This window comes from Lampetra fluviatilis, chromosome 54 (genome assembly GCF_964198595.1).
Source record: "Lampetra fluviatilis chromosome 54, kcLamFluv1.1, whole genome shotgun sequence".
Taxonomy (NCBI): Eukaryota; Metazoa; Chordata; class Hyperoartia; order Petromyzontiformes; family Petromyzontidae; genus Lampetra; species Lampetra fluviatilis.
Window position 1 is genome coordinate 5,221,216 of NC_136328.1, and position 27,934 is coordinate 5,249,149.

General features: G+C 52.5%; 2 protein-coding genes across 2 annotated transcripts; both read left to right on the plus strand.

The window, feature by feature from the left end:
• The first annotated feature begins 556 nt into the window (after positions 1-556).
• Positions 557-8,806, plus strand: LOC144949489 (trypsin-like). The gene is made up of 6 exons (XM_078879412.1): positions 557-569; positions 1,435-1,491; positions 4,158-4,320; positions 5,374-5,636; positions 7,144-7,283; positions 8,561-8,806. The coding sequence occupies exons 1-6, from the start codon at positions 557-559 to the stop codon at positions 8,804-8,806; spliced, it is 882 nt and encodes a 293-aa protein (XP_078735538.1).
• An 8,144-nt stretch (positions 8,807-16,950) lies between these two features.
• LOC144949490 (trypsin-like) lies at positions 16,951-26,893 on the plus strand. The gene is made up of 6 exons (XM_078879413.1): positions 16,951-16,995; positions 18,309-18,365; positions 19,441-19,603; positions 21,681-21,937; positions 22,687-22,826; positions 26,013-26,893. The coding sequence occupies exons 1-6, from the start codon at positions 16,983-16,985 to the stop codon at positions 26,304-26,306; spliced, it is 924 nt and encodes a 307-aa protein (XP_078735539.1). The 5' UTR covers positions 16,951-16,982; the 3' UTR covers positions 26,307-26,893.
• Positions 26,894-27,934: the final 1,041 nt, after the last annotated feature.

A 27,934-nucleotide genomic window follows, 5' to 3' on the forward strand; every position in this document is an offset into this window, starting at 1 on the left:
ACCCGACCGCCTTTGTCTCCCCAGTGGCGATGTTCACACAATGCACTCATTTGAGGCCGAGTCGACCTAGGGGAGACCCATGACTGGTTCAGACAATCGTCAACAGGTGGTGGCCGTGAGCGGGAATCGAACTCGGGTCGCCGGGTACGGAGCGCAGCGCGCTAACCGCTGCACCACCGCTCCCCACACTCACATTCCACTCACCAAATTCACACCAACAACAACAACAACCGCCATTCGCCACTAAGTGGCGGTGACGTCACCACGACGCTTGTGCCAGGCCATGTGCACCTTGAGGCCACGTGAAGTGTCGAACGCCCGCTGGCAGGAGGTCACGGGGCAGACCACAGCAGGTGCCACGGGTCGACTGACTGAGATGACCGAGATAACACACCTCACCCACTCACACCCACACTCACATTCCACTCAAATACAAAGACCACCCCCCCCACACTCACCTCCGCTGCGTCCCCACCCACACATCCTCTCGGCTTTATAAAGACCGAACCGACCGAGTGTGAGGACAGATCAACTCAGCCTCCTCCAGCAACTCGCCATGTCGACAACAGGTGAGTGTCCTTCTGTGTGAACACCCCCCCCCTCCCTCCTTCTTAACCTATCCCCTCTGCACCCCCCTAGCTTCGTGGGGGAAGAGGAAACGGAAAGACTGGAACGGAACTTTTGATTACAATCCATCAGTGGCATTGGCTCCGAGACTCTGTGTAAGGGTGGCGGGCGGGGAGTCTCGGCATTCGTTCTTAGGAGGGTCCTGCCCCCATGGCCGTTTGGTTAACTTACGCAAAGGACGGCAAAGATTCCTCCGTATCGCTGTTAATAAACTGCTGGGGCAAGTGCTGTGAGCGAATAGCACCGATGAAGGCCGAAACGGCACACGGAGGGGTTGTGTGGCCAGCACCACGCCCGGCCGCCTTTGTCTCCCCAGTGGCGATGCTTACACACCGCACCAGGTACTCATTTGAGGCCGGGTCGACCTAGGGGGAGGCCCCAGGATCGGTTCAGATAATCGTCACCACTGTCGGTGGCACGTGAGCGGGGAATCGAACTCGGGGTGGGCGGGTTCGTAGTGCAGCGCGCTCACGACCACACTGCCGATTCCCACATACACAGACACACATACACACATTGCCCCGAGACTCACCCGTGTCTGCCCCCCCCCCCCCGTGTTCTTTGTCCCCGTGTCCCTATTTCTGTCCCTGTGTGTTGCTGTCCGTGAGAGACTCCGTGTGTCCGCGAGTGTCTCCGTGTCTCTCGTCCCGTCCCCGTGACTCTGTCACTGCGTCTTCGTCTCTGACCGCACGTGTCCCATGGCTTCCGAACCCATGTACTCCACGCCTCCGTGTCTCCGACCCCGTGACCCCGTGCCTCATCTGACCCCGTGCCTCATCTGACCCCGTGTCTCCGTGACCCACGCAGGTGTCTGGCTGTTCGTCCCTCTCACCATTCTCTCCGCGCTGCTCATTCCCAACGCAGGTGAGGGCAACTCCACCCTGACACCTCGTGCACCGGGGGTCACGTGACGGGGGTCACGTTACGGGGGTCACGTTACGGGGGTCACGTGACTAGAAACGGGCAGTGCCGTGCGGTAACGCGACTTGGCCACGTGACTTGGCCACGTGACTTGGTTACGCCACGAAGTGGTGCAATTTATTAGTAATTACTCGTTGGTTCTTTCGGCAAAGTCACGTAGGTAGAAAAAAAAATAACAACAGATCACGACGTTTCGATCGCAACAACAACAAGGGACCGTCTTCAGGTGAGAGAATCCGACTGCTGTGGACGACGAGGCATTATAGTCGCTTGTTGTTGCGATCGAAACGTCGTGATCTGTTGTTATTTTTGTTCTACCTCCGTGACTTCACCGAAAGAACCAAAGCGTATGGATTCCTGCAGTCACGAAAGCTTCAAATCAACATTATTCGTTATTTAGCAAAAGTCTCGAAGCCAAGCGGTCGCTTCCGGCCCTGCTGTGTTGAGGGCGAGCTTGTGGATTTGGCAGACTTCTAGGATGCGGTGCGTGGTTTGCTCCACCCCGCAGGCACATAGCTGGGATTGGCTCTGATGTCCCGTCGGTAGAGGTTGGCGAGGTATGGGTCGCGTCAAGCCCTGAATTGTGTTGAGGGTGGACCACTCCTTCCTGGGGACGTTAAAGACAGGGAACATGTTGGATGGGGGTAGTAATGAGATAATCTTATATGCCAGCTCCAGCGACTACCATTCGTGTGTCCAGGTGAGATTTGTGTTCAATTCTAGATTTGAAGCTTTCGTGACTGCAAGGATTCATATTCTTAGGTTGTTTCGGTAAAGTCACGTAGGTGAAACATTAAAATTAATAAAAGTAAAATAAAATAAAAATCACTGTATCAAGTACTGTACAGCTGTCGTGGCTGTGACGGTTCCACCTGAAGACGGAAGCTTGCGTTGCCTCCGAAACGTCGTGATTTTTTATTTTATTTTACTTTTATTAATTTTAATGTTTTACCTACGTGACTTTACCGAAAAAACCTAAGAATTTTTGTGTTCAAGTCAATGGGTGGGTAATTGCCAAATCGGTTTTATTGAGAGGAGGCGTTGCCTCTAGTGGGTAGAAGAAGTCATCCTGGAGCGGCAGATACGGTCCATTGGGGACAACTTAAGAACGCGACTTGGTAACGCGACACAGTAACACGACTCAATTACGCAACTCCGTAACTCGACGAATTCGTAACGCGACGATTTAGTAACGCGACATGGAAACGCGGTTGGTGCCCAACGCTCATCAGCAACAAACGGAGAGCGCGTGTGGCATTGAGGAGTCGGGGGTGTCAAGGTGGCTAAGAGATGTTAACTATCTCGCCAGGTCTACAGGAGGTCGTGGGTTTGATCCTGACGCTGATGTCTGCTGTATATTTGGACACGTCGGCTTTCACGACCAATATTATTCATAATATAGGTTTTGGGGTCAGATCGCGTTATTTATAAATGTGTAACATTATGTATATTTGGAGTTTGCGCGGCTTTCTCTCCCCGAGGTCGCGTGGGTTTATCTCTGGGTCCTTTGGTTTTCCCCTCCACGTTTACAATCGGGATGCTTTTAGGGTATTTGGCTGCTATAAATATCTAAATGATAAGCCGCTTCGTTGAGCTGTCATCTGTGGCCAGGTGGCTTCTGAAAAAGAGCGAAATAGCTCAGTGGATTATTCTTTGGTTCTTTCGGTAAAGTCACGTATAAAGATAAAATAATAAATTAAATTAAATACTAGCATACGACGTTTCGATTGCAACACAAGCAATTATCATCAGGTATAAATTAAATAGAAACGCAAATCTAGTATACTTGTGTCGCAATCAAAGCGTCGTATGCTAGTATTTCATTTAATTTATTATTTTATCTTTATACGTGACTTTACCGAAAGAACCAAAGAATAATTCCTGCAGTCACGAAAGTTCCTAATTAAGTTTTAGCTCAGTGGACCTTACCTGGTCAAATAAAAAAATATGTTTAAAGTTTCTAATCACAAACAAACATGCGTATTCGTGTGCGAACTGTGATCATGACAAACGACATTCCAGGGGAAAGCTATGGCCCCTGTCTCCTAATTAATTCACATGAGGGACACGGCTTACGAGACACATGGCATGGGACACGGGACACAGGACACGACACGCGTGCTATGGACGGCAGTGCGTGTACGCTATTGTGTCGCCTCAAGGTGCACATGGCCTGGCACATGCGTCGTGGTGACGTCACCGCCACTTAGTGGCGAATGGCGGTTGTTGTTGTTGTTATGCGTGCGTTGTCTGTTAAGGCTATTTGGGGGATCTTTGTCTTTGTTTTGCGTGTGGCTGGGCGGAGCGGTGGCGTAGTGGTTAGCACGCTGCACTATGAACCCGGCATCCCGAGTTGGATTTTTTCCATAACTTGACACTTTTTAGGGAAATGTTTTTTATATTTAATCGCCAATTGCTTAATGGTGGCAGGCAATCATCTGACCCATAGGTGGCAGCCGTCTCAAGCCAGAGGACGAGAGGACTCTAGCCGCCACGCATATAAAGGATTTATAGTGAAAAACTTTGTTTTTACGGGTGAATTTTTTCACACCGTACGTAGCCAACCGCGCTAACCGCCGGTGCCTGGGGATGGTGTCGGTGAGACGCAGGTGGCGAGCCGAAGGCGCCGCTGCAGATGTACGGCGGTGAGCCCTGCCCCCCGCTGGCTCACCCGTGGCTCGCCTCGATCGTGAACCACCGCGGGGAGCACGTGTGTGGTGGAGCTCTCGTCGCTCCGGACTGGATCCTCACGGCGGCGCACTGCCTCTCCAGGTGAGCTCACCTGGGGGGGGGGGAGGCGGGGGAGGGAGTGGGGGACGTGGAGGTCCAGCGAAATCGCCTGGGGTCATGATAATGTATAACACATAGTGTAATGTGACAAGGTATAGTCAATAAGCATATTAGTTGCTGCGGCGCCATATTATTAACATTCCTTCCCTTTATTAATTCTGACCTTACTCCCTCCCTTTGATGCTGCTAATCCTGCATAATGCACGGGCATAATGACTTTAAACCCCTCGCCAAACCTCCTACGCATTTCACAAGTAGTGCTAATCGCATATCTGCATTTCCCATAAATATGCTAAATTCCTCTTGATATGCAAATTATTTTGTCAAGACGCTCTTCGCCCCTCCATCCCAGCTTAAATAGTCGCTCCAAGCCTGGGGAGTGTCATTCAGACTCTGTCTACTTGACGGACCTGTTCTCCACTTGAGGACGGCTGCTTGCGTTTTGGCTGAAACGTCGTGAGAATTATTTTATTATGTTTTATTTTTATTATTTTATTACTTCCCTTCTACGTGACTGTACCGAAAGAACCAAGAAGATGAATCCCTGCAGTCACGAAAGCTTTAAATCGAAATGTAGTGTTGTAAAGGACGGACTTCTAAACTTCTTTATGGCACACATTGTTTATTATCTTAATACACCGTCCCTATCACACAAAGGGGGTATATGGTCCCCTCACCCGTTACCCTGAGAAGGTACAAGCCTCCGGACCTTGCAGGCTGTCTAATCTCCCTGCTTTCCCAGCGTCCTCTGGCTGGACCTAGGGGATCTCTCCCCGACCACTGGTGACACTGAGCCGTAGCCCTGACAAGGGCTGGAGGGCTTGGTCCAGGGTCCTAAATGTCTTCGGCCGACTTGGGTCTTCGTGTAGCAGAACTGGCCAAGAGCTCTCAGCTGCAAAAGTCCAGGCCAGAAAAATGTTGTTTTTTTTGACCAGTTGTAATCACCAGCACCCCAATCACCACCACTATCATTATACACTCTCATCCCCCCCCACCCCGCTCTCATTTCGCCCCCCCCCCTCTCCCCCGCCGCAGCCTGAACCTCGCTCGCCGCACGGCCCGCGTGCTTCTGGGCGAGCGGACCCTGCGTCCCGTGCGCCCCAGGGACCCGCGGGTGACTCGTCACGTGGTGCACCCCTCCTACGACCCCCGCTCCGAGTCGTTCGAGGGGGACCTGGCCCTGCTGCAGGTGTCCCCCGCCCCCCGCCTGGGCCCCAGCGTCTCCGTCATCCCCCTGGCGGCCTCGTGCCCGCGCCCCGGGGACCGCTGCTCCATGGCCGGGTGGGGGCAGACTGAGAGTGAGTTGGGCCGATTTACATCCCGCCTTGAAGAAATAATGGGCGGCGTTTCGGGCCGTGGACCTTCTTTAACAAATGAAGCAGATTATAGGCTTTTGTCGATTTAAAGCTTTCGTGACTGCAGGGATTCGTCTTCTCGGTTCTTTCGGTAAAGTCACGTAGAAGGGAAGTGATAAAATAATAAAAATAAAACGTAATTATTTTATTGCTTTATTTTTATTAGTTTATTACTTCCCTTCTACGTGACTTTACCGAAAGAACCAAGAAGACAGATTATAGGCCTCTACCTCCGCCTCTTTCACGTAAGATTTCGTTTTTGTCCACACATCCCGTCAGCCCCAACGGCGTTCTGGGCGCGCATCATTTGAGCGGCGTTGGTCCGACCACGAGCAGCAACTCTGGGACCGGCTTCGCCGCTCGGTGTCTCGTCAGCAGTCAGCCGTGAAGCATCGGGTGTACACACAAAGATAAAGATCCCCCGTGTAGCCTTTAACAGACTGTTGGGGCAAGTGCTGTTAGCAAGCGGCAGCTACGAAGGCCGGCACTGTGGCACACGGAGGGGGGTGGGTTGCCAGCACCACGGCCGGTCGCCCAGTGCTGATGTTTTACACAGCGCACCAGGTACTCATTTGAGGCTGAGTCGACCTAGGGGAGGTCCTGGACCAATTCAGATAACCAGCACTGGTGTTAGCCGTGAGCGGGAATCAAACTCGGGTCACCAGGTTCCTAGCACAGCATGCGCACCACTACACCACTACTTCCTCCCCACTTATAGACACACACACACGTGGACATAGACACACACACACGTGGATATAGACACACACACGTGGATATAGACAGACACACACGTGGATATAGACACACACACACGTGGATATAGACACACACACGTGGATATAGACACACACACGTGGATATAGACACACACACACGTGGATATAGACACACACACACGTGGATATAGACACACACACACGTGGATATAGACACACACGTGGATATAGACACACACACGTGGATATAGACACACACACGTCGATATAGACACACACACACGTGGATTTAGACACACACACACGTGGATATAGACACACACACGTGGATATAGACACACACACGTGGATTTAGACACACACACGTGGATATAGACACACACACGTGGATATAGACACACACACGTGGATATAGACACACACACGTGGATATAGACACACACACGTGGATATAGACACACACACGTGGATATAGACACACACACGTGGATATAGAAACACACACGTGGATATAGACACACACACGTGGATATAGACACACACGTGGATATAGACACACACACGTGGATATAGACACACACACGTGGATATAGACACACACACGTGGATATAGACACACACACGTGGATATAGACACACACGTGGACACGCACAGGAACGCCCATGAAAGAGACGCCGTGACTAACCCCCCGCTCCCCCCCCCCTCTCCTCCCCCCCCTTGCCCCCCCCAGCTGGTATCTTCCCCAAGTCCTCGGAGTGCCTCAACGTGACCGTCATCGACAAACACCTCTGCCGCAAGAGTTACGGCCCCGCGCTCACCAACTCCATGTTCTGTGCCGGGTTCATGGAAGGCGGGAGAGATGCGTGCAAGGTGAGGGGGGGTGATGGGGGTGAGGGGCGTGAGGGGTGCGTGATGAGGGTAAATGTTGTGGTGAGGGTGTGCATGAGAGTGTGTGTATGAGTGGGGAGCGGTGGTGTAGCGGTTAGCGCGCTGCACTACGGCTAACACCAGTGACGATTATCTGAACCGGTCCTGGGCCTCCCCTAGGTCGACTCAGCCTTAAATGAGTACTTGGTGCGGTGTGTAAACATCGCCACTGGGGAGACAAAGGCGGCCGGGCGTGGTGTTGGCCACCCACCCCCTCGTGTACCGTTCTGGCCTTCATAAGTGCTCGCTAACAGCACTTGCCCCTACAGTCTGTTCAGGCTATATGGGGGATCTTTGTTATCTTTGTATGAGTTTGGAGCGGCATTAAAGTCGCCCAATTAGACAAGTCTATCCCAAGGGGCTGCTTTAGCCAGCACCTGCAGCAGGTGGCCACCGAATGCGTCTAACCAAGCAGCCCCGGTGCCTTGCATCCCTCCGCCGACACCACCGCCCACCTTCCATGATGAGAATGCGACTTCACGGCTCCACAAATCTCGCCTCCACCCTCCCATGCTCCCCATTAATTCGCTTATTCTCTCATTTCGAGGAAAGCCACAACTACTCCGTGTTCTCCGGTGGCATCCTTCCACCAGTAGAGAACAACCCCGTGACTTTGGAGCCAGAATTCAGTCCACTGGGCCTCTGCGGAGGGCACTCGTGAAGGACAAGTTGGAGGCAATCGCCCCTCCAACAACATCAGCGACGACAACAACGGGGGGGATGGAGGAGGTGGTAGTTGCGTTGTTGACATTTGAGTACGGGTGCCTTACTTGGTTGGGCATCTGTGAAACAGAGCTGGATAGCGCATCGAATTCGTCGAGTAAAAAAATATTATGATTCTGCCTTGGGACAGATGTCCACAGGATTATTATGGTGACGACGACGACGATGATGCTAAGAATTCTAGGAATTCATCTTCTTGGTTCTTTCGATAAAGTCACGTAGAAGGAAAATAATAAAATAATAAAAATAAAACGTAGAAAAATTTATGTTTTATTTTTATTATTTTCGTTCTACGTGACTTTACCGAAAGAACCAAGAAGATGAATCCCTGCAGTCACGAAAGCTTTAAATCGAAATTCTAGGAATGTTCGTGCCAGGGCCGATGGTGGAGGTCACTGTGCGTGCGTCTCGATCTCACAGTCGTTTTCATCTCCGTTCCATCTCCTTCTTCTCCGCCCATCCCTCTCCCCCCCCCCCCCCCCCCCCCGTACACGCAGAAAGACTCTGGGGGCCCGCTGGTGTGCGACGGGACCGTTCAGGGTGTCATCTCGTGGGGGAAGGATTGTGGGCGCGCACACTACCCCGGAGTGTACACCCGCGTCTGCTCCTTCTCCTCCTGGGTGACCTCCACGATCGGCGACCTCCCGGGGTGCGGGCTCCCACAACACCTGCTGAGGTCCCGATTAATGCAGCGATGGGGGGGTGCAGCGGGGCAGAGGAGGGAGAGGCTGGGGAATGAGTGAGGAGTCGCCGCTATCTTCTTGGTTCTTTCGGTAAAGTCACGTAGAAGGGAAGTAATAAAATAATAAAAATAAAACTTCATCAAATAATTCTCACGACGTTTCGGCCACAACGCAAGCAGCCGTCCTCAGGTGAAAACCAGGTCTGTCGGGGAGACAGCGTTATTCACCTGAGGACGGCTGCTTGCGTTGTGGCCGAAACGTAGTGAGAATTGTATTTTATTTTGTTTTATTTTTATTCTTTTATTATTTCCCTTCTACGTGACTTTACCGAAAGAACCAAGAAGATGAATCCCTGCAGTTACGAAAGCTTTACATCGAGAGTCGCCGCTCGTCTATGAGGTTGGGGGGGGGGGGGTCATCACGCACGTGATTGGCCTAGAGAGCCGATTGGTTGAATGAATTAAATTGAGCGATTATGTTTAGAGGAAGCCGATTGGTTAATGAGTTCATCGCGCGATTGGTTCATTAGATAATTGGTCAGTGAGAGTTCTAGATTTGAAGCTTTCGTGACTGCAAGGATTCATACTCTTAGTTTTTTTTTCGGTAAAGGCACGTAGGGGGAAATAAATAAAAAATAAACACAAATTTGTGAAATAAATAATTTATATGATAGAAATAAAATAATAAATCACGACGTTTCGGAGGCAGCACAAGTCTTCGTCATCAGGTGGGACCGTCACAGCTAGATTATTGAACATTTATTTTTACCTACGTGACTTTACCGAAAAAAACCTGAGGTTAGTGAGTTGATTGGTTTATGAGTTTATTGGTTTGTGTGTTCATGTTGTGATCGGTTAAATTGGTTCATTGGCGAGTGAGCTGATTGGTTAACGAGTTAATTGGTTAATTGATTAATTAATAAATTATTGAGTGGTTTGGTTGAGCAGTCGATTGGCACGGAAAATAACCGCGCAAGTCATTAACCAGATTGTGTTGAGTGAATTGGTTGATGAGTTCGTAAACTAGTTTAGTAAATAGGTCCAACGACACCGTCTTGGGTCATAACACGTGCGAGGGTGGTCACACCTGACCCCCCCCCCCACCCCCCTGTAGCCACTAGAGGGCGCTATATCCACAACAGTACTGAACAGGTACACGATGCACAAGTTTCAAGTTTCATTTCATTGATATAGCCCTGTGAGCCATGCGGCTCTTAAGTCGGGTGCAACCGCAACAAACAAAATATGAACGGAGAACATCTTAAAGCGACGACGCGCAACAGAAACATCCTGGGATAAACCAGCAAATCTTCCAGAAAAAAAAACCGCTGTGTGCAAAAATCCCAGTGTGATGCAAGTCAAACAATAACAATCATAATACAATTTGGATTACCCACACGTTTTCGAAATCACCAAAATAACACTATGAAAACAATGTAACAACAGTAATCATAGGAACTGTGATTTAAATTTAACAATAAACGATATATATAACATGTACATATATATGTTATAGCTGCAGTGTACACCACAACCGGCGTGTTGTGCAGAGTGCATTGGGCTGTTCTTCTCTACAAAATAGACGATACAATTTTTTTTATACTGGTAGGAACGAAGTGAACCAGCCTACAATAGATTATATCGTCCGTCCGTCCGTGTAGCAACATTGCCCCCTACTGCAAACACTTGGCAGGACCCTACAAAAACCTTTAGACTCAGTGACACTTTCCTGGCTAAACAAGTGTAACATCCCCTTATAATTCCCTGAGATAGCTTTTAATTAAAACATTTAAATTAAAAATTAACTCACAGCGGCCTAAAGCCTACAGCTATGCCTATAGCCTAGAACTAGGCCTCAAACTCTCCCTTCGTATCGTATTTGTTCGTTCCTACCAGCCCACCCCACAGGGACCTGTTTTTTAGAGAGGTATTTAGAAGCGGGTGTATCCATTTAACTGCCGCGTTTGGAGAAAATCAGCGAGGCGTTAAGACGGTTCGAAACTCGAATTCTGCTTCTGTGTTTTGCGTTTAAACAACGTACTTTTAGACGTTTAGAATGTTCAACAGCGGCTGTGCTTATTGAACAATGAACATTCCCGATTGCTGTACAATGGTTTGAACGTTTCGTGTTTTGCTATTTAACTTTGTACGAAAAATAAAGTATTTAATCATTCACGTTATGATGATGATGTGGTGGTCATGGCGAAGGTGGTGATGGTGTTGTGGGGAGCGGTAGTGCCTCCCCTAGGTCGACTCGGCTTCAAATGAGTACCTGGTGCGGTGTGTAAACATCGCCACTGGGGAGACAAAGGCGGCCGGGCGTGGTGCTGGTCACCCACCCCCCGATGTGCCATACAGGCCGTCATAGGAGCTACTCGCTAACAGCACTTGTCCCATCAGTCTGTTAAAAGGTTATATGGGGAATATTTTTTATTACATTATTATTTCTGTGAGTATTTGTGAATTGCATAAAGCAAATTCCATATATCGAAATGAAACCACACACTTTTATTCAGCACGTAAAATTTGATTCTTTTTGGGTTCAAAAGAATGTACTTTTTAGTGCATATGAAAGTGTGTGCATTGAAAAACTTTTTGGAACCTAATTTATTGTATACTTTTGTTTTAATATTTGCTTTCAATGCTTTTACTATGCTATTAAATAAATATGCGTTGTTATAAAAAAAAATGTATATATGACTCTTCTGTGAATGTGAGATTTCGTGATTCAGATAGAGTAATAGTATGAAAACGGTTTCAACTAATTTTTAAGGGGTTACTATCCTTCACGATAGTTTGAAAATGATCTTAGTCGATTGATCTCATCTAGTGCCTTTTTACTGCATAGATTGCTTCCTGTAAGCTTGGTGCATTCCAATGATTCCAGTTTCAATCCAACTCGTGATCGCACTCTGCTCAATGGGGGGTGGGGTGGCACGTGCCCCCCCAATTATCCAATCGAAATCCCTAATTTCGATCGGATCATTGGGGTTTATTAGTAATAAGTCGGCATTTTGCGACACCCACTGCCACTGTGTAGCATATTATTACGTGCCAGAGACTCTATGAGATGATAGGACAATAGTCTGAGTCCATAATTGGCAATAAGTAACGGCAAAAAGGTTATAAGTTACTCAGAATTGTGCGCAGTTGCGTATACAGTTCACGACTTCCCTGAAGGCATTCACCTTCAGCGAGCACGATGCCGATCTGCACTTCCAAATGAATATACTGATAGGAACCTCCTGGTTACACCAGCCCACAGGGAATTATTGTGTCCGTCGTGCAGGGAGGAGCTGGGTGGGGAGGGTGGGGCTGGGTGGGGAGGGAAGGGTTAGGAGGGGCTGGTTGGGGAGGGGCTGGTCACCCCGTGGTGCCCTTATAAAACTCAACGTTTAACCTACTCACACCGGCTTGTGCCCGCCCTCACAGTCGGACATATTTGCGGAATACACCACGCCGCCGTTGACCCTGGCCATTGACCGAGCAACCCAACGTTCCTACCAGTTCCCTCCGCAGGAATGTGTTTTGGCAAGGAACCGGTTCAATCCGGTGAACTCCAATCTCTCCGAAATCTTTCGTTCCCGATGGAATGTCCCTCTGCATACACATGAGCTCGACGGAACATAGACCAGATGATGTCAGCTATTTGTCCCATTTCTCAATTGACTAGTCCTTTTCCAACATTGACATTGTAACGAAGTATCAGTTTTGCACCTGGAAACAAGGTCAGCTGTTTTGGAAGGCCTGCGGTTTCGTTGGCGTCCGATGGAATCAATCTTTCAAGGTCAACATTTTCAGTGCTTCGTGATGAGTCAACAATAACGATCCTAGGCTTTGATCACAGACATTTGGATATTTCGATTGCGATAATGCCGAAGGACTTTGTTGTTCTAATCATCTACTTGGTTGGCCGTTGGATGGATTCACACGGAGCCTTTTCAACGGTAAAGTCTCACAAGCTGTTGTTGTCCTCCATTTTTTCCAAAAGGTTGATGTTCTCACTTTTGATAAGGCCAATTATAAAGTCATTCAGCAATTAGATAAACGTGGTGTTTCCTAGTTGGCGCCTGTTCTGCATTAACTCACAAAATGAGAACTCCTGCCACAAATGAGTTTCTGGTTGCAGCCTTTCCGGCTGCTCGATATTTGACGATGGAGTGAAATGACATCGAGAACAAGGCCTGATGTATAGCGGGTTGTCGTATTTGCGATCACTAGGTACTGTAGTGTATGGCAAGATACATTATGGACTTGCAATGCTATAACAATGCGTGCATATGCACAACAGTGTATATATGCGCGGCAAGCGTATGAAACGTGCGCAGAGTTAGCACTTTCATTTAAATATTTACACCAACAATCATAATTAGAATCTCTTGCCAATTAGATAGCGAAACATGCGGACATTTCATTCAAAATCAATGAACACGGCTCTTACCTGCTCGCTCGACTTCAGCATAACCGCGTTGACCTCAGCGCGTCGGAATGGAGCGGTCACAAAGCAAATGATGCTATTCATTACGAGTGTAAAGCAGAGCCGACACAACGTTGCAGGGGGTTCGTCTTTTAATCCTTTTCTCCCATCAACACCTGTCCCCAGCCGTCCCAATCTCGTTCCCGCCAAAAGCCCCTTCTTCCCCTCCGTTCTCCCCTCATATCTCCTCTATTACCCCTTCCACTAACCCTCCTATTGGTGGGGAATCCTTCCATGACACCCCTACACAAGTAACACATTGTCCTGCGGAGGGATCTGGTAGGAACGTTGGGTTGCTCGGTCAATGGCCAGGGTCAACGGCGGCGTGGTGTATTCCGCAAATATGCCCGACTGTGAGGGCGGGCACAAGCCGGCCGTGAGTAGGTTAAACGTTGAGTTTTATAAGGGCACCACGGGGTGACCAGCCCCTCCCCACCCAGCCCCACCCTCCCACACCCCTCCCACCCAGCCCCCTCCCTCCCCACCCCTCCCACCCATCCCCACCCAGCCCCTCCCTCCCCCACCCAGCCCCACCCCTCCCCACCCCCAGCCCCACCCTCCCCATCCCTCCCACCCAGCCCCCACCATCCCCAACCCAGCCCCTCCCTCCCCACCCAGCCCCACACCCTCCCACCCAGCCCACCACCCTCCCCATCCCTCCCACCCAGCCCCCACCCCTCCCCACCCAGCCCCACCCTCCCCATCCCTCCCACCCAGCTCCACCCTCCCCATCCCTCCCACCCCAGCTCCACCCTCCCCACCCAGCCCCTCCCTCCCCTCCCCCACCCAGGCCCCCACCCCTCCCCACCCAGCCCCTCCCCACCCTCCCCTCTCCACCCAGCCCACCCTCCCATTTTTGGATACACGACGGACGGACGGACACAATAATCCCCTGTGGGCTGGTGTTTCCAGGATGTAATTATTTTCACAACAGGAGTCACCATTGACACTGTGACCGTGGCCATTGCAGCCGCCAAAGAAGAGGGCAGTACAGTGTCAGCTCCGGCGCCATGACGCCGGGCGATAAAAAGCGCGCCTCTCATTGGTCAGAAGAATAGCCAGCAACAGGCGCTGTGATTGGACCACACGGTTCGCCTCGTAGTTGGACGCGACCCATTCGTGATTTAAAATAGGGGGGGGCTGGAGGTGCGGAATATCAGGGTATCGATTACACAAATAATGGGTTTTACATTTTTTTTTACCTTTAATTGTCACGCGAAGCAGCGAGTCCTGTGGTAGAAAAACAATGTCAGATCGTTAGGATTTGTCGATCCGAAGATATTAAGCGTCAAAGGTCTGAAAGAATATAAACGGACACCAGGGGCAGGTTCATAAAAGTGTGGTAGTATAAGTGTGTAATAATAAAAGTGTGCAATAATAAAAAGTGCATCGTAAAAATAAAGGGGTGTGATAATAAAAGTGACTAATACAAAGTTTAAAACACGATCCGTTGCTGCGGATCTCTGTCGCTTCTGGGTCTCTAGAGTGGAGATTCTTTCGTGAGAAACTCGGGGAGGGGAGGGGGAGCGGGGGGATGGGGGGGAGGGGGGATGGGGGGAGGGGGGGAAGCGGGGAGGGGGGGGAGGAGGGGGAATGGGGGGGAATGGGGGGGGAGGGGGGGGAGGGGATGGGGGGGGGAGACGGGGGAGGGGATGGGGGGGGAATGGGGGGGAGGGGGAAGCGGGGGAATGGGGGGGAATTGGGGGGGGAAGGGTTGAAAATCGATGACCACATCTGATTCGCAGTCACGCACCATCACACACAAAGACAAAGATCCCCCGTAAAGCCTGCTACAGACTGCTGGGACAAGTGCTGTTAGCGAGTAGCCCCTGTGATGCCCGGCACAGTACACGAGGCGGGTGGGTGGCCAGAACAACGCCCGGCCGCCTTTGTCTCCCCCAGTGGCGATGTTTACACGCCGCATTCATTGAGGCTGAGTCGACCTCCGGGAGGCCCGTGACCGGTTCAGATAATCGTCACTGCTGGTGGCCACGAGCGGGAATCGAACTCGGGTGGCCAGGGTTCGTAGCGCAGCGCGCTAACCGCTACACCACCGCTCCCCCACTACACTACCGCTCCCCACACTCACAAACACCCACACTCACACCAACACTCCAAACCACTCACACCCACACTGACACCAACACTCTATAACCACTCACTCTCACACACCCAAACCACTCACACTCACACCCACACTCCAAAACCACTCACACCCAAACCACTCACACCACACCACTCACACCCACACTCCAAAACACTCATATCCACACTCACACCCACACTCCAAAACCACTCACACCCACACTCCAAAACACTCACACCCAAACCACTCACACCCACACTCCAAAACACTCACACCCAAACCACTCACACCCACACTCCAAAACACTCACACCCAAACCACTCGCACCCACACTCCAAACCACTCACACCCACACTCCAAAACACTCACTCACACCCACACTCCATAACCACTCACACCCAAACCACTCACACCCACACTCCAAACCACTCACACCCAAAACACTCACTCACACCCACACTCCAAACCACTCACACCCAAACCACTCACACCCACACTCCAAACCACTCACACTCACACCCAAAACACTCACACTCACACCCACACTCCAAACCACTCACACCCAAACCACTCACACCCACACTCCAAAACACTCACACCCAAACCACTCACACCCACACTCCAAAACACTCACACCCAAACCACTCGCACCCACACTCCAAACCACTCACACCCACACTCCAAAACACTCACTCACACCCACACTCCATAACCACTCACACCCACACTCCATAACCACTCACACCCAAACCACTCACACCCACACTCCAAACCACTCACACCCAAAACACTCACTCACACCCACACTCCAAACCACTCACACCCAAACCACTCACACCCACACTCCAAACCACTCACACTCACACCCAAAACACTCACACTCACACCCACACTCCAAACCACTCACACCCAAACCACTCACACCCACACTCCAAACCACTCACACCCACACTCCAAACCACTCACACTCACACCCAAAACACTCACACTCACACTCCAAACCACTCACACCCAAACCACTCACACCCACACTCCAAACCACTCACACTCCATAACCACTCACACCCAAACCACTCAAACCCACACTCCAAACCACTCACACTCCAAACCACTCACACTCACACCCACCTCCATAACTACTCACACTCCAAACCACCCACACTCCAAACCAATCACACTCACACCCACCTCCATAACCACTCACACTCCAAACCACTCACACTCACACCCACAATCCACAATGCACACCACTCACACCCACTCACACACCAACACCACTCACTCACACTCACATTCCACTCACTCACAGAGACCCCCCCCCCCCCCCCGCATAGCCTCTAACAGACTGTTGGGGCAAGTGCTGTTAGCGAGTAGTAGCACCTGTGAAGGCCGGCACGGAAGGGGGGGGGGGAGTTGCGTGGCCAGCACCACGCCCGGCCGCCTTTGTATCCCCAGTAGATGACATATACTCACCCCCCCCCCCACACACTGCAGTCGCAAATCTGAACTGAAAACAAAACTCGCAACGAGCCCACATCCGACTCCCCCCCCCACACCACTCAGCCCCCACCCTCACCTCCGCTGCGTCCCCACCCACACATCCTCTCGGCTCTTTAAAGTCCGAACCGACCGAGTGCGAGGACAGATCGACTGAGCCTCCTCCAGCAACTCGCCATGTCGACAACAGGTGAGTGTCCTCCCGTGTGTGACCTCCCCCCCTTCTTAACCTATCCCCTCTGCACCCCCAAGCTTCGTGGGGGAAGAGGAAACGGAAAGACTGGAACGGAAGTTTTGATTACAATCCATCAGTGGCATTGGCTCCGAGTCTCTGTGTAAGGGTGGCGGGTGGGGAGTCTCGGCATTCGTTCTTAGGAGGGTCCTGCCCCCATTGCCGTTTGGTTAAGTTACGCAAAGGACGGCAAAGATTCCTCCGTATCGCTGTTAATAAACTGCTGGGGCAAGTGCTGTGAGCGAATAGCACCGATGAAGGCCGAAACGGAGGATTTTGTGTGGCCAGCACCACGCCCGGCCGCCTTTGACTCCCCAGTGGCGATGTTTGCACACCGCACCAGGTACTCATTTGAGGCCGAGTCGACCTAGGGGGAGGCCCCAGGATCGGTTCAGATAATCGTCACCGCTGTTGGTGGCACGTGAGCGGGGAATCGAACTCGGGGTGGGCGGGTTCGTAGTGCAGCGCGCTCACGACCACACGCCGCTTCTCGCAGACACGGACACACAGGCACACAGACACACAGACACACAGACACACAGGCACACATTGCCCCTGTGTCTGTCCCCCGTGTTCCTGACCGCACGTGTCCACGTTGCTGAAACCCGTGTCCCCCGTGACCCCGTGCCTCATCTGACCCCGTGCCTCATGTGACCCCGTGCCTCATGTGACCCCGTGTCTCATTTGACCCCGTGTCTCATCTGACCCCGTGTCTCATGTGACCCCGTGCCTCATGTGACCCCGTGCCTCATCTGACCCCGTGCCTCATGTGACCCCGTGTCTCATTTGACCCCGTGTCTCATCTGACCCCGTGTCTCATCTGACCCCGTGCCTCATGTGACCCCGTGTCTCATTTGACCCCGTGTCTCATCTGACCCCGTGCCTCATGTGACCCCGTGCCTCATGTGACCCCGTGCCTCATCTGACCCCGTGCCTCATGTGACCCCGTGTCTCATTTGACCCCGTGTCTCATCTGACCCCGTGTCTCATCTGACCCCGTGCCTCATCTGACCCCGTGTCTCATGTGACCCCGTGCCTCATGTGACCCCGTGTCTCATCTGACCCCGTGCTTCATTTGACCCCGTGCCTCATCTGACCTCGTGCCTCATGTGACCCCGTGTCTCATCTGACCCCGTGCCTCATCTGACCCCGTGCCTCATGTGACCCCGTCTCATCTGACCCCGTGTCTCATCTGACCTCGTGCCTCACGTGACCCCGTGCCTCACGTGACCCCGTGTCTCCATCACCCCGTGCTCCCATGACCCACGCAGGTGTCTGGCTGTTCGTCTCTCTCGCCGCTCTCTCAGCGCTGCTCAATCCCAACGCAGGTGAGGGACACCCAACCCCGACTCCTCGTATACGGGGGTCACGTTACGGGGGTCACGTTACGGGGGTCACGTTACAGGGGTCACGTGCAGCGCCGTGTGGTAACACGACTTGGTAAAGCCGACTCATTAACGCGACGTAGAAGCGCAACTTAGTTTAGGCGACTCGGTTAAGGCGACGAATTCGTAACGCGGTTGATACGAACCGCTGTACCGCTTTAAACAACGTTCGTCAACAACAACAACAAACAAACAGTGCAGTGCGTGAGCGCGTGTGGAATTGAGAGAGAGGAGAGGGAGGAGGCTCGTGAAGGACGCTGCTGGGCAATTGGAGGCAGTTGCCCCCAAGCAACAACGGAGGGCAGAGGAGCGACGCTCACAACAACGAGCGGAGCGAAGAGCGGCTAAGACACAGCAAGTTGGCACAGAGTAGTGGGTACAGCTAGTCATCTCACTCAGTCAACCTATGGCTCAGGGGTCTGTCCCGTGACCTCCTCCTGCACCTAGCCTGGCACAGCAGTTAACCCCTGGCACCTGGGTCTGTCCCGTGACCTCCTCCTGCACCTAGCCTGGCACAGCAGTTAACCTCTGGCACCTGGGTCTGTCCCGTGACCTCCTCCTGCACCTAGCCTGGCACAGCAGTTAACCCCTGGCACCTGGGTCTGTCCCGTGACCTCCTCCTGCACCTAGCCTGGCACAGCAGTTAACCTCTGGCACCTGGGTCTGTCCCGTGACCTCCTCCTGCACCTAGCCTGGCACAGCAGTTAACCTCTGGCACCTGGGTCTGTCCCGTGACCTCCTCCTGCACCTAGCCTGGCACAGCAGTTAACCTCTGGCACCTGGGTCTGTCCCGTGACCTCCTCCTGCAAGCAGCGAGCCTTCGAAACTTCAAGTGACGGCCTCAAATAAGTGTACCTAGCCTGGCACAAGCGCCGCGGCGACGTTGTTATTGCTGCTGGTATCTTGCAACGCCGTCGTCTTGTGTATGTACGTACGGACGCACCTTGAACTTCTTTCCCACCGTACGTAGCCAACCGCGCTAACCGCGGGTGTCTGGGATGGTGGCGGTGAGACACAGGTGGCGAGCCGGAGGTGGCGCTGAGGATGTACGGCGGTGAGCACTGCCCCCCGCTGGCTCACCCGTGGCTCGCCTCGATCGTGAACCACCGCGGGGAGCACGTGTGTGGCGGAGCTCTCGTCGCTCCGGACTGGATCCTCACGGCGGCGCACTGCCTCGCCAGGTGAGCTCACCTGGGGGGAGGCGGGGTGGGGTGGGGGGTCACCCGATTCAAGAGCCGAATGGCTCGCAGGGCTATACCTAATAAATGAATTCTAGATTTGAAGCTTTCGTGACTGCAAGGATTCATACTCTTTTTAGTTCTTTCGGTGAAGTCACGTAGGTAAAAAATGAAATTAAAATTAATAAAAAATAGAAACAATAAAATCACGACGTTTCGGGGGCAACACAAGCTTCCATCTTCAGGTGAAACTGTCACATCACTTGATACAGATTTTTTGCTGTGACAGTTTCACCTGAAGACGGAAGCTTGTGTTGCCTCCGAAACGTCGTGATTTTATTGTTTTATTTTTTATTAATTTTAATTTCATTTTTTACCTACGTGACTTTACCAAAAGAACTAAGACTAATAAATGAACTTGAACTCATGGCGGTAGGTTGAGGGGGGAGGTCCCCAGACTGAGTGCGGGGACACACATTAGACAGATTCTGGCAGCCCCCTGCAGCCCTATTCACCTGAAGGTCGTCTCAAGTTTTCTCTCTTCCCACCGGAACCCGGTGAGTGCGGCCAAGCTTGTGGAGGAAGGAACTTTGCGCCCCTTTCGCCCCACACCAAATCCATCCGCGCCGCAGGCTACTTGCTGCCAACATAGAAGCCCTCTGGCAGCAGGATAGGGTGACGGGGGTCAGGTCATGGACGCGACTGGGGAGCTTCTAGCTGGGGTCCTGCACAGACGTGTTTGATCGTCGTTGTGAGGACGGGACCAAGAACGGCATCCTCCATCAGCTTCTCACGTGACCGAGCCGCCCTCTTCAGGGTCCGCACTGACACCATCGGCGTGGAAGCGAGCCTAGCAAAGAGGCAACTGCGCTGGGTTGGGCCACGCAATTCGCATGCCTGGAAGTTGTCTACCTCATCCGGTGCTCCTATGGGCGACTCCGGGCAACCAGCAGAAGACCGGGCGGTCAAAAAACCGAGGTGTGAGGGTCAGCTGAAGGGGCCACTAAAGGTGTGCAACATCAAACCCATGAAACCCATGAAACCCAGTCATCTTGAAGCAGCAGCTGCAGCCGACCACCCACTATGGGTGGTGCCCCTTGTGCGACGCGGGGGTCAGACACCTTGAAGAACAACGCGTCCAGCAGCAGGAGATGGTGCATCGACAGCCCAGACATGTCCCAGCCGCGGCAAGATATGCGGCTCCAGGATCGGGCCTCATGGCCGTCTGCGGTGGCATCCTTGACAGCAGCGGCGGTCGCTAGCAAATTAATTTGCCAGCAAACAATGGGAGCAACAGTGATCTTCATCTTCTTGGTTCTTTCGGTAAAGTCACGTAGAAGGGAAATAATAAAATTATAAAAATAAAACATAATGAAATAATTCTCACGACGTTTCGACCACAACGCAAGCAGCCGTCCTCAGGTGAAGACCAGGTCTGTCGGGGAGACAGAGTCTGAATGACACACCCCAGGCTTGGAGCATATATTTAAGCTGGGATGGAGGGGGGAAGAGCGCCTTGACAAAATAATTTGCATATCAAGAGGAATTTAGCATATTTATGGGAAATGCAGATATGTGATTAATCACTACTTGTGAAATGCGTAGGAGGTTTGGCGGGGGGTTAAAGTCATATTACACCCGTGCATTATGCAGGATTAGCAGCATCCAAGGGAGGGGATAGGGGTAACATTAATAAAGGGAAGGAATGTTAATAGTATGTAGCTGCAGTGATCTTCATATCGATGGACTGCCACAAGCAAGCACCTGGGGGGCGAGGGGGGGCGGGGGGCGGGGAGGGGGGGGCGAGGGGGGGCACGGAGGGAGGGTGGGGGGGCGCTGGGGGGGGGGCAGCGGGTCAACGTTGGGCACGTTTAACTGGGACGTGGAGGTCCTGTGAAATCACCTGGGGGGGGGGGGGGTAATGGTCACCACCGCCACCGCAATCACCGCCACATCATCATCATCACCAGCACCACCATCACCACCATCCTCATCGCCAACACTATCATCGCACACGCTCATCCTCACACACCCCGTGTCTCTTCCCCCGCCTCCCGCGTCTCCCTCTCGTCCGCCGCAGCCTGAACCTCGCTCGCCACACGGCCCGCGTTCTGCTGGGCGAGCGGACCCTGCGTCCCGTGCGCTACAGGGACCCGCGGGTGACTCGCCACGTGGCGCACCCCTCCTACGACGCCGAGTCGTTCGAGGGGGACCTGGCCCTGCTGCAGGTGTCCCCCGCCCCCCGCCTGGGCCCCGCCGTCTCCGTCATCCCCCTGGCGGCCTCGGGCCCCCTCCCCGGGGACCGCTGCTCTATCGCCGGGTGGGGGCGGACTGAGAGTAAGTTCGGCCGACTTTGAACCCCGCCTTGAAGAAACAATGGGCGACGTTTCGGGCTGTGGACTCCTCTTTAACGGGCATACAAATGAAGCAGATGATAGGCCTCCTCCTCCGCATCTTTCACGTTACATTGGTTTTTTTGTCCACACATCCCGTCAGCCCCAACGGCATTCTGGGCGCGCATCATTTGAGCGGCGTTGGTCCGACCACGAGCAGCAACTCTGGGACCGGCTTCGCCGCTCGGTGTCTCGTCAGCAGTCAGCCGTGAAGCATCGGGTGTACACACAAAGATCAAGATCCCCCGTGTAGCCTTTAACAGACTGTTGGGGCAAGTGCTGTTAGCAAGCGGCAGCTACGAAGGCCGGCACTGTGGCACATGAAGGGGGGTGGGTGGCCAGCACCACGGCCGGTCGCCTTTGTCGCCCCCAGTGCTGATGTTTTACACAGCGCACCAGGTACTCATTTGAGGCTGAGTCGACCTAGGGGAGGCCCTGGACCAGTTCAGATAATCGTCATCTGTTGTTAGCCGTGAGCCGGAATCGAACTCGGGTTGCCAGATTCGTAGCATAGCATGCGCACCGCTACACTACTACTTCCTCCCCACTTATAGGCACACACACAGGTGGATATAGACACACACACACGTGGACACGCACAGGAACGCCCCTGGAAGAGACGCCGTGACTAACCCCCCCCCCTCTCTCCTCCCCCCTCCCGTGCCCCCCCCCCCTGCCCCTCCCCCCCCCCAGCTGGTGTCTTCCCCAAGTCCTCGGAGTGCCTCAACGTGACCGTCATCGACGAAAGCCGCTGCCGCAAGAGTTACGGCCCCGCGCTCACCAACTCCATGTTCTGTGCCGGGTTCATGGACGGCGGGAGAGATGCGTGCAAGGTGAGGGGGGGGGAGTCTGAGACCAGGAAAGGCCCCGGGCAGAGATGATCTCCCGAAGCGAAATGCTGAGGGAGGGTGGCGTTTGTGCACACTGCCCTATATGACATGATAACAACAGTCTGGACCACTGGACGGGTTCCGCAGGATTGGAAGGATGCCCTGGTGGTCCCCCTATTTAAGAAGGGGGACCGCACAGACTGTAACAACTACAGGGGTATCTCACTCCTCAGTGTGCCGTGAAAGGTCCTGGAAAGGATTATTCAACATCGTCTTGCTAGGCACGCTGAGAGGCTTGCAGAGCCCCAATGCGGTTTCAGGAAAGGGCGATCCTGCACAGATGCCATATTTTCTGTCCGTCTGCTACAGCAGAGGTGTAGGGAATTCCAACAAGACCTACATCTCTGCTTTATTGACCTGGTCAAGGCCTATGATACCATCAGTAGGCCTGGGCTCTTGTTTGTTCTTCGTGCTTTCGGAGTCCCTGACCCTCTGCTCACGATCATTAAGGACCTTCATGATGGTGGGGCCCGGATAAAACTACGTGGCCGGGAGTCAGAGCCATTCCCTGTACACCTTGGGGTGTGTCAGGGATGTCCTCTGGCTCCCACATTATTTAACATATTTCGACCACGTAGTTTGTGAACCCTTCAATAGCTGTACCGGGGGAATTTCCATTTGGTACAGATATAATGGGAGGCTGATCGATGCCCGGGTGCGATAAAGGGATGGCTCCCTATTGGTCAACCACGTTATGTATGCCGATGATGTGGTGATAGCTGCTCATTCAGAGGAGTTGGAGACACTGCTGCTGAGACTGGAGCGTGCCACTAAGAGGTGGGGCCTTACCATCAGCCCCACCAAAACTAAGCACCTACATGGGTATTTTGTACCATCGGACACTCCACCACAACAACTCCCAATCGGTGATGGGGCAGTTGTGGGTTTAACCAGGCTGGATTGTGTGAGGAGCTCACAAATCCTTGAAAGATCTGGGCAAAGTCCCATCGGTGAGCTCCTCCGGCAGGCAAGGCTGCGTTGGCTGGTCATGTAGCCCGCATGCCAAGCCACCGCATGCCTAAACAGCTTTTGTTCGGCCGGATCGAGGGGGCTAAACGGGCGCGGCACGGGCTAGAGAAGAGATGGAGTGATGTGGTACAGGAGGACGTGGAGCTGAGTGGACTTGCCGATGACTGGTACCAGCGGTGTCAAGATGGGCCTCTATGGAGGAGGCTCGTGAAGGACGCTACTGGGCAGTTGGAGGCAGTCGCCCTCCAATAACAATGGAGGGCAGAGGAGCGATGCTCACAACAACGAGCGGAGCGCCGGGTGGCTAAAGCACAGCAAGTTGGCACAGTAGGGGGCACAGGTGGTGCATCAGCCAGTCATCTCGGTCATCCAAGTCAGTCGACCCGTGGCGCCTGGATCTGCCCCGCGACCTCCTGCCAGCGGGAGTTCGACACTTCACGTGGCCTCAAGGTGCACATGGCCTGGCACAAGCGTTGTGGTGACATCACCGCCACTTAGTGGCGAATGGTGGTGGTTGTTGTTGTTGTGTGTGTGTGGAGCGGCGGTACAGCGGTCAGCGCGCTGTGCTCATGAACCCGGCGACCTGAGTTTGATTCCCACTCACGGCTGCTGACACCAGTAGTGGCCATTAGATGAACCGGCCCTGGGCCTCCCTTAGGTCGACTCAGCCTAAAATGAGTACAGAGCGCGGTGTGAACTAAACATCGCCACTTGGGACACGTCCGTGGTGCTGCCCACCCACCCCCATTCGTGTGCCGTGCCGGCCTTCGTAGGTGCTCGCCAACAGCACTTGCCCCTGCAGTCTGTTAAAGGCTATACGGGGGATCTTTGCCTTTGTCTCTGCTATACTGTCTGCTCATTGTCGGGCGCGTGACGTTGTAGACGGTGGGAGTGAGCAGCTGGAACGCCTCCTCTCACAGCCCGTGAGTGTTTTCTGGGGAGGCCACAGCAGCTGCATGAGCCACAGTCCTGAGAATGGAGAGATGACGCCAACCCCTCCCCGGCTACCAGCGATGATCGAATTCTCGCTCGCAAATTTCAACGGCTCACCGGAGGCCGGGGCCGTCGCGGGGTCCTTTAGTCGGACGCCCACCGCCGCCGCAGCGGCTGCAGGCTCATCTTACAGATGAGACAAAGTGATGGTCAGTGGGCAGACCATTTCAACGGGCAGTCCTGGTGTCACAGGCACATAGGCCGCATCCGCCGATCCCGTCGCTATGTATTCCGGCAGATGTTCTTGCTTGGGTCTGCGGTGCATCCATGATGCTGTGCAGATGCGCCGATGCGGGAGCGGCGGTGTTGGCGATTAACAGCACATGGTGCTGAACAGAAAAAAGTCTCCTCCTACAGTTGTTGTTATTGTCGAGCTGATCCGGCCCATGCCATCCAGTCACTCCAGCTCCCAGGCGCACTGTGCCATGACGCACTCGGGCGTTAAAGTCGCCCAATTAGACGACTCCATCCCGAGAAGCGGCTTTAGTCAGCACCTGGATCAGGAGGCCACCGAATGCGACTGACTCACCAGCCCCAGTTCCTCGCATCCCTCCGCCGACGTTCATCTGCGGTGGGGGACGTTAGTCACCGTCACCATAAATGAGAATGTGACTCACGGCTTCCAAAAATCTCGCCTCCACCCTCCCATGCCCCCATTAATTAGCTTATTCTCCAATTTCGAGGAAAGCCACAACTATTTCCTGTTGTCCGGTGGCATCCTTCCCCCGGCAGAGAACAACCCCGTGCCTTTTGGAGCCAGAATTCAGTCCACCGGGCCTCTGCGGAGGGAGCTCGTGAAGGACAAGTTGGAGGCAATCGCCCCTCCAACAACATCAGCGACGACAACAACGGGGGGGATGGAGGGGGTGGTGGTTGCGTTGTTGGCATTAGAGTACGGGTGCCTTACTTGGTTGGACATCTGTGAAACAGAGCTGGATAGCGCATCGAATTCCTCCAGTAAAAAAATATTCTGATTCTGCCTTGGGACAGATGTCCACAGGATTATTATGGTGACGACGACGACGATGATGCCAAGAATTCTAGGAATTTTCGTGGCAGAGTCGATGGTGGACGTCACTGTGCGTGCGTCTCGATCTCACAGTCGTTTTCATCTTCGCTCCATCTCCTCCATCTCCGCCCCCCCTCCACCCCCCACCGTACACGCAGGGAGACTCTGGGGGCCCACTGGTGTGCGACGGGACCGTTCAGGGTGTCATCTCGTGGGGGAAGGATTGTGGGCGCGCACACTACCCCGGGGTGTACACCCGCGTCTGCTCCTTCTCCTCCTGGGTGACCTCCACGATCGGCGACCTCGCGGGGTCCGGGTCCCCGCAGCGCATGCTGAGGTCCCGATTCACGCGGGGAAGGGGAGGGGCAGCGGGGGCAGCGGGGGCAGGGGCCGGGGGAAGAGTGGGGGGTCGCCGCTGGTCTGCCGGGGGCAGGGGGTGGTCACGCACGTGATTGGTTGAGAGAGCCGATTGGTTGAATGAATTAATTGAGCGATTGGTTTAGAGAGATAATTGGTCAGTGAGCTGATTTGTTCACGAGTAGATTGGTTTGGTCCGTGTTGTGATCGGCTAATTAACGCAGAAATCGGTTAACGAGTTAATCTGCCAGTGAGCCGATTGATAAACAACGTAATAGTTTCATTGATTAATTAATTACCCAGTGGTTTGGTTGAGCGGTCGATTGGCTCGTACGTAAGACAGCCGCGCGAGTCGTTAAGCGGATTGCGTTGACGAGTGAATCGTTCGATTGGTTCATTAACTAAATTTAGTGGGATCGGTCCAACGACGCCCCCCGCCTTGGGTCAATTTCCAACACGTGGACGGTGCTCACGTGACCCCCCCCCCGCAGCCGCTAGAGGGCGCGATATCCACAACAACAGTGGACAGACTTGATTTGAAGCTTTCGTGACTACTCTGAGGTTTTTTCGGTCAAGTCACGTGGGTAAAAAATTATAATAAAATAAAATACTAATAAATGAAAATAACTAAATTAACTAAAATAAGTAAAAAAAAAAATTCGTTGTTTTAATTTATTATTAAAAAAAAAAGTAATTTTAATTTTTAAATGTGGTTATTTTAATTTATTATTATTTTATTCTTCTTCTTATTTTTTTTCCTACGTGACTTTACCGAAAAAACCTAAGAGTATGAATCCTTGCAGTCACGAAAGCTTCAAATCTAGAATTGAAGGAATTACTCTTTGGTTCTTTCGGTAAAGTCACGTAGAAAGAACAAATGAATTAAGTAATAGCATGCGAAGTTTCGACTGCTAACACAAGCAATCATCGTCAGGTACAAATGAAAGAGAAAACAAATGATGATACTGATGTAGTTTATATTTCAGTTTTTTACCTGGTGGTTTAGCTGCTGCAGCTCCATACTATTAACATTCCTTCCCTTTGTTAATGCTAACCCTACTCCCTCCCTTTGATGCTGTTAATCCTGCATAATGCACGGGCAGAATATGACTTTGAAACCCCCGCCCACCTACGCATTCCACAAGTAGTGACTAATCCCATATCTGCATTTCCCATAAATATGCTAAATTCCTTTTGATATGCAAATTATTTTGTCAAGGCGCTCTTCCCCCTCCAACCCAGCTTAAATATACGCTGCCAAGCCTGGTGGTGTTCATTCAGACGCTGTCTTTCCGACAGACCTGTTCTTCACCTGAGGACGGCTGCTTGTGTTGTGGCCGAAACGTCGTGAGAATTATTTTATTATGTTTTATTTTTATAACTTTATTATTTCCCTTCTACGTGACTTTACCGAATAGGGGTTTTCCCCTTTTTTCTGGCAACAAAACAGAAACCTTTTTACAAGGATTCATGTCTGCATTAACCACAATACTTGCAGTCAAAATGCAAACAAAAAACATACTCTGATAATATATGCATTGTTCTTCTTGGCTCTTTCGGTAAAGTCAGACGCTGTCTTTCCGACAGCCCTGTTCTTCACCTGAGGACGGCTGCTTGTGTTGTGGCCGAAACGTCGTGAGAATTGTATTCTATTATGTTTTATTTTTATTATTTTATTATTTCTCTTCTACGTGACTTTACCGAAAGAACCAAGAAGATGAAT

What these genes read in the sequence shown, in the direction of transcription:
- LOC144949489 (XM_078879412.1), top strand. An exon ending in GCTGCTCATTCCCAACGCAG is followed by an intron (nt 1,492 to 4,157) that starts GTGAGGGCAACT and finishes GGTGAGACGCAG; the next exon opens with GTGGCGAGCCGAAGGCGCCG. An exon ending in GCGGGAGAGATGCGTGCAAG is followed by an intron (nt 7,284 to 8,560) that starts GTGAGGGGGGGT and finishes CCGTACACGCAG; the next exon opens with AAAGACTCTGGGGGCCCGCT.
- LOC144949490 (XM_078879413.1), top strand. An exon ending in GCGGCGCACTGCCTCGCCAG is followed by an intron (nt 19,604 to 21,680) that starts GTGAGCTCACCT and finishes CGTCCGCCGCAG; the next exon opens with CCTGAACCTCGCTCGCCACA. An exon ending in CGGGTGGGGGCGGACTGAGA is followed by an intron (nt 21,938 to 22,686) that starts GTAAGTTCGGCC and finishes CCCCCCCCCCAG; the next exon opens with CTGGTGTCTTCCCCAAGTCC.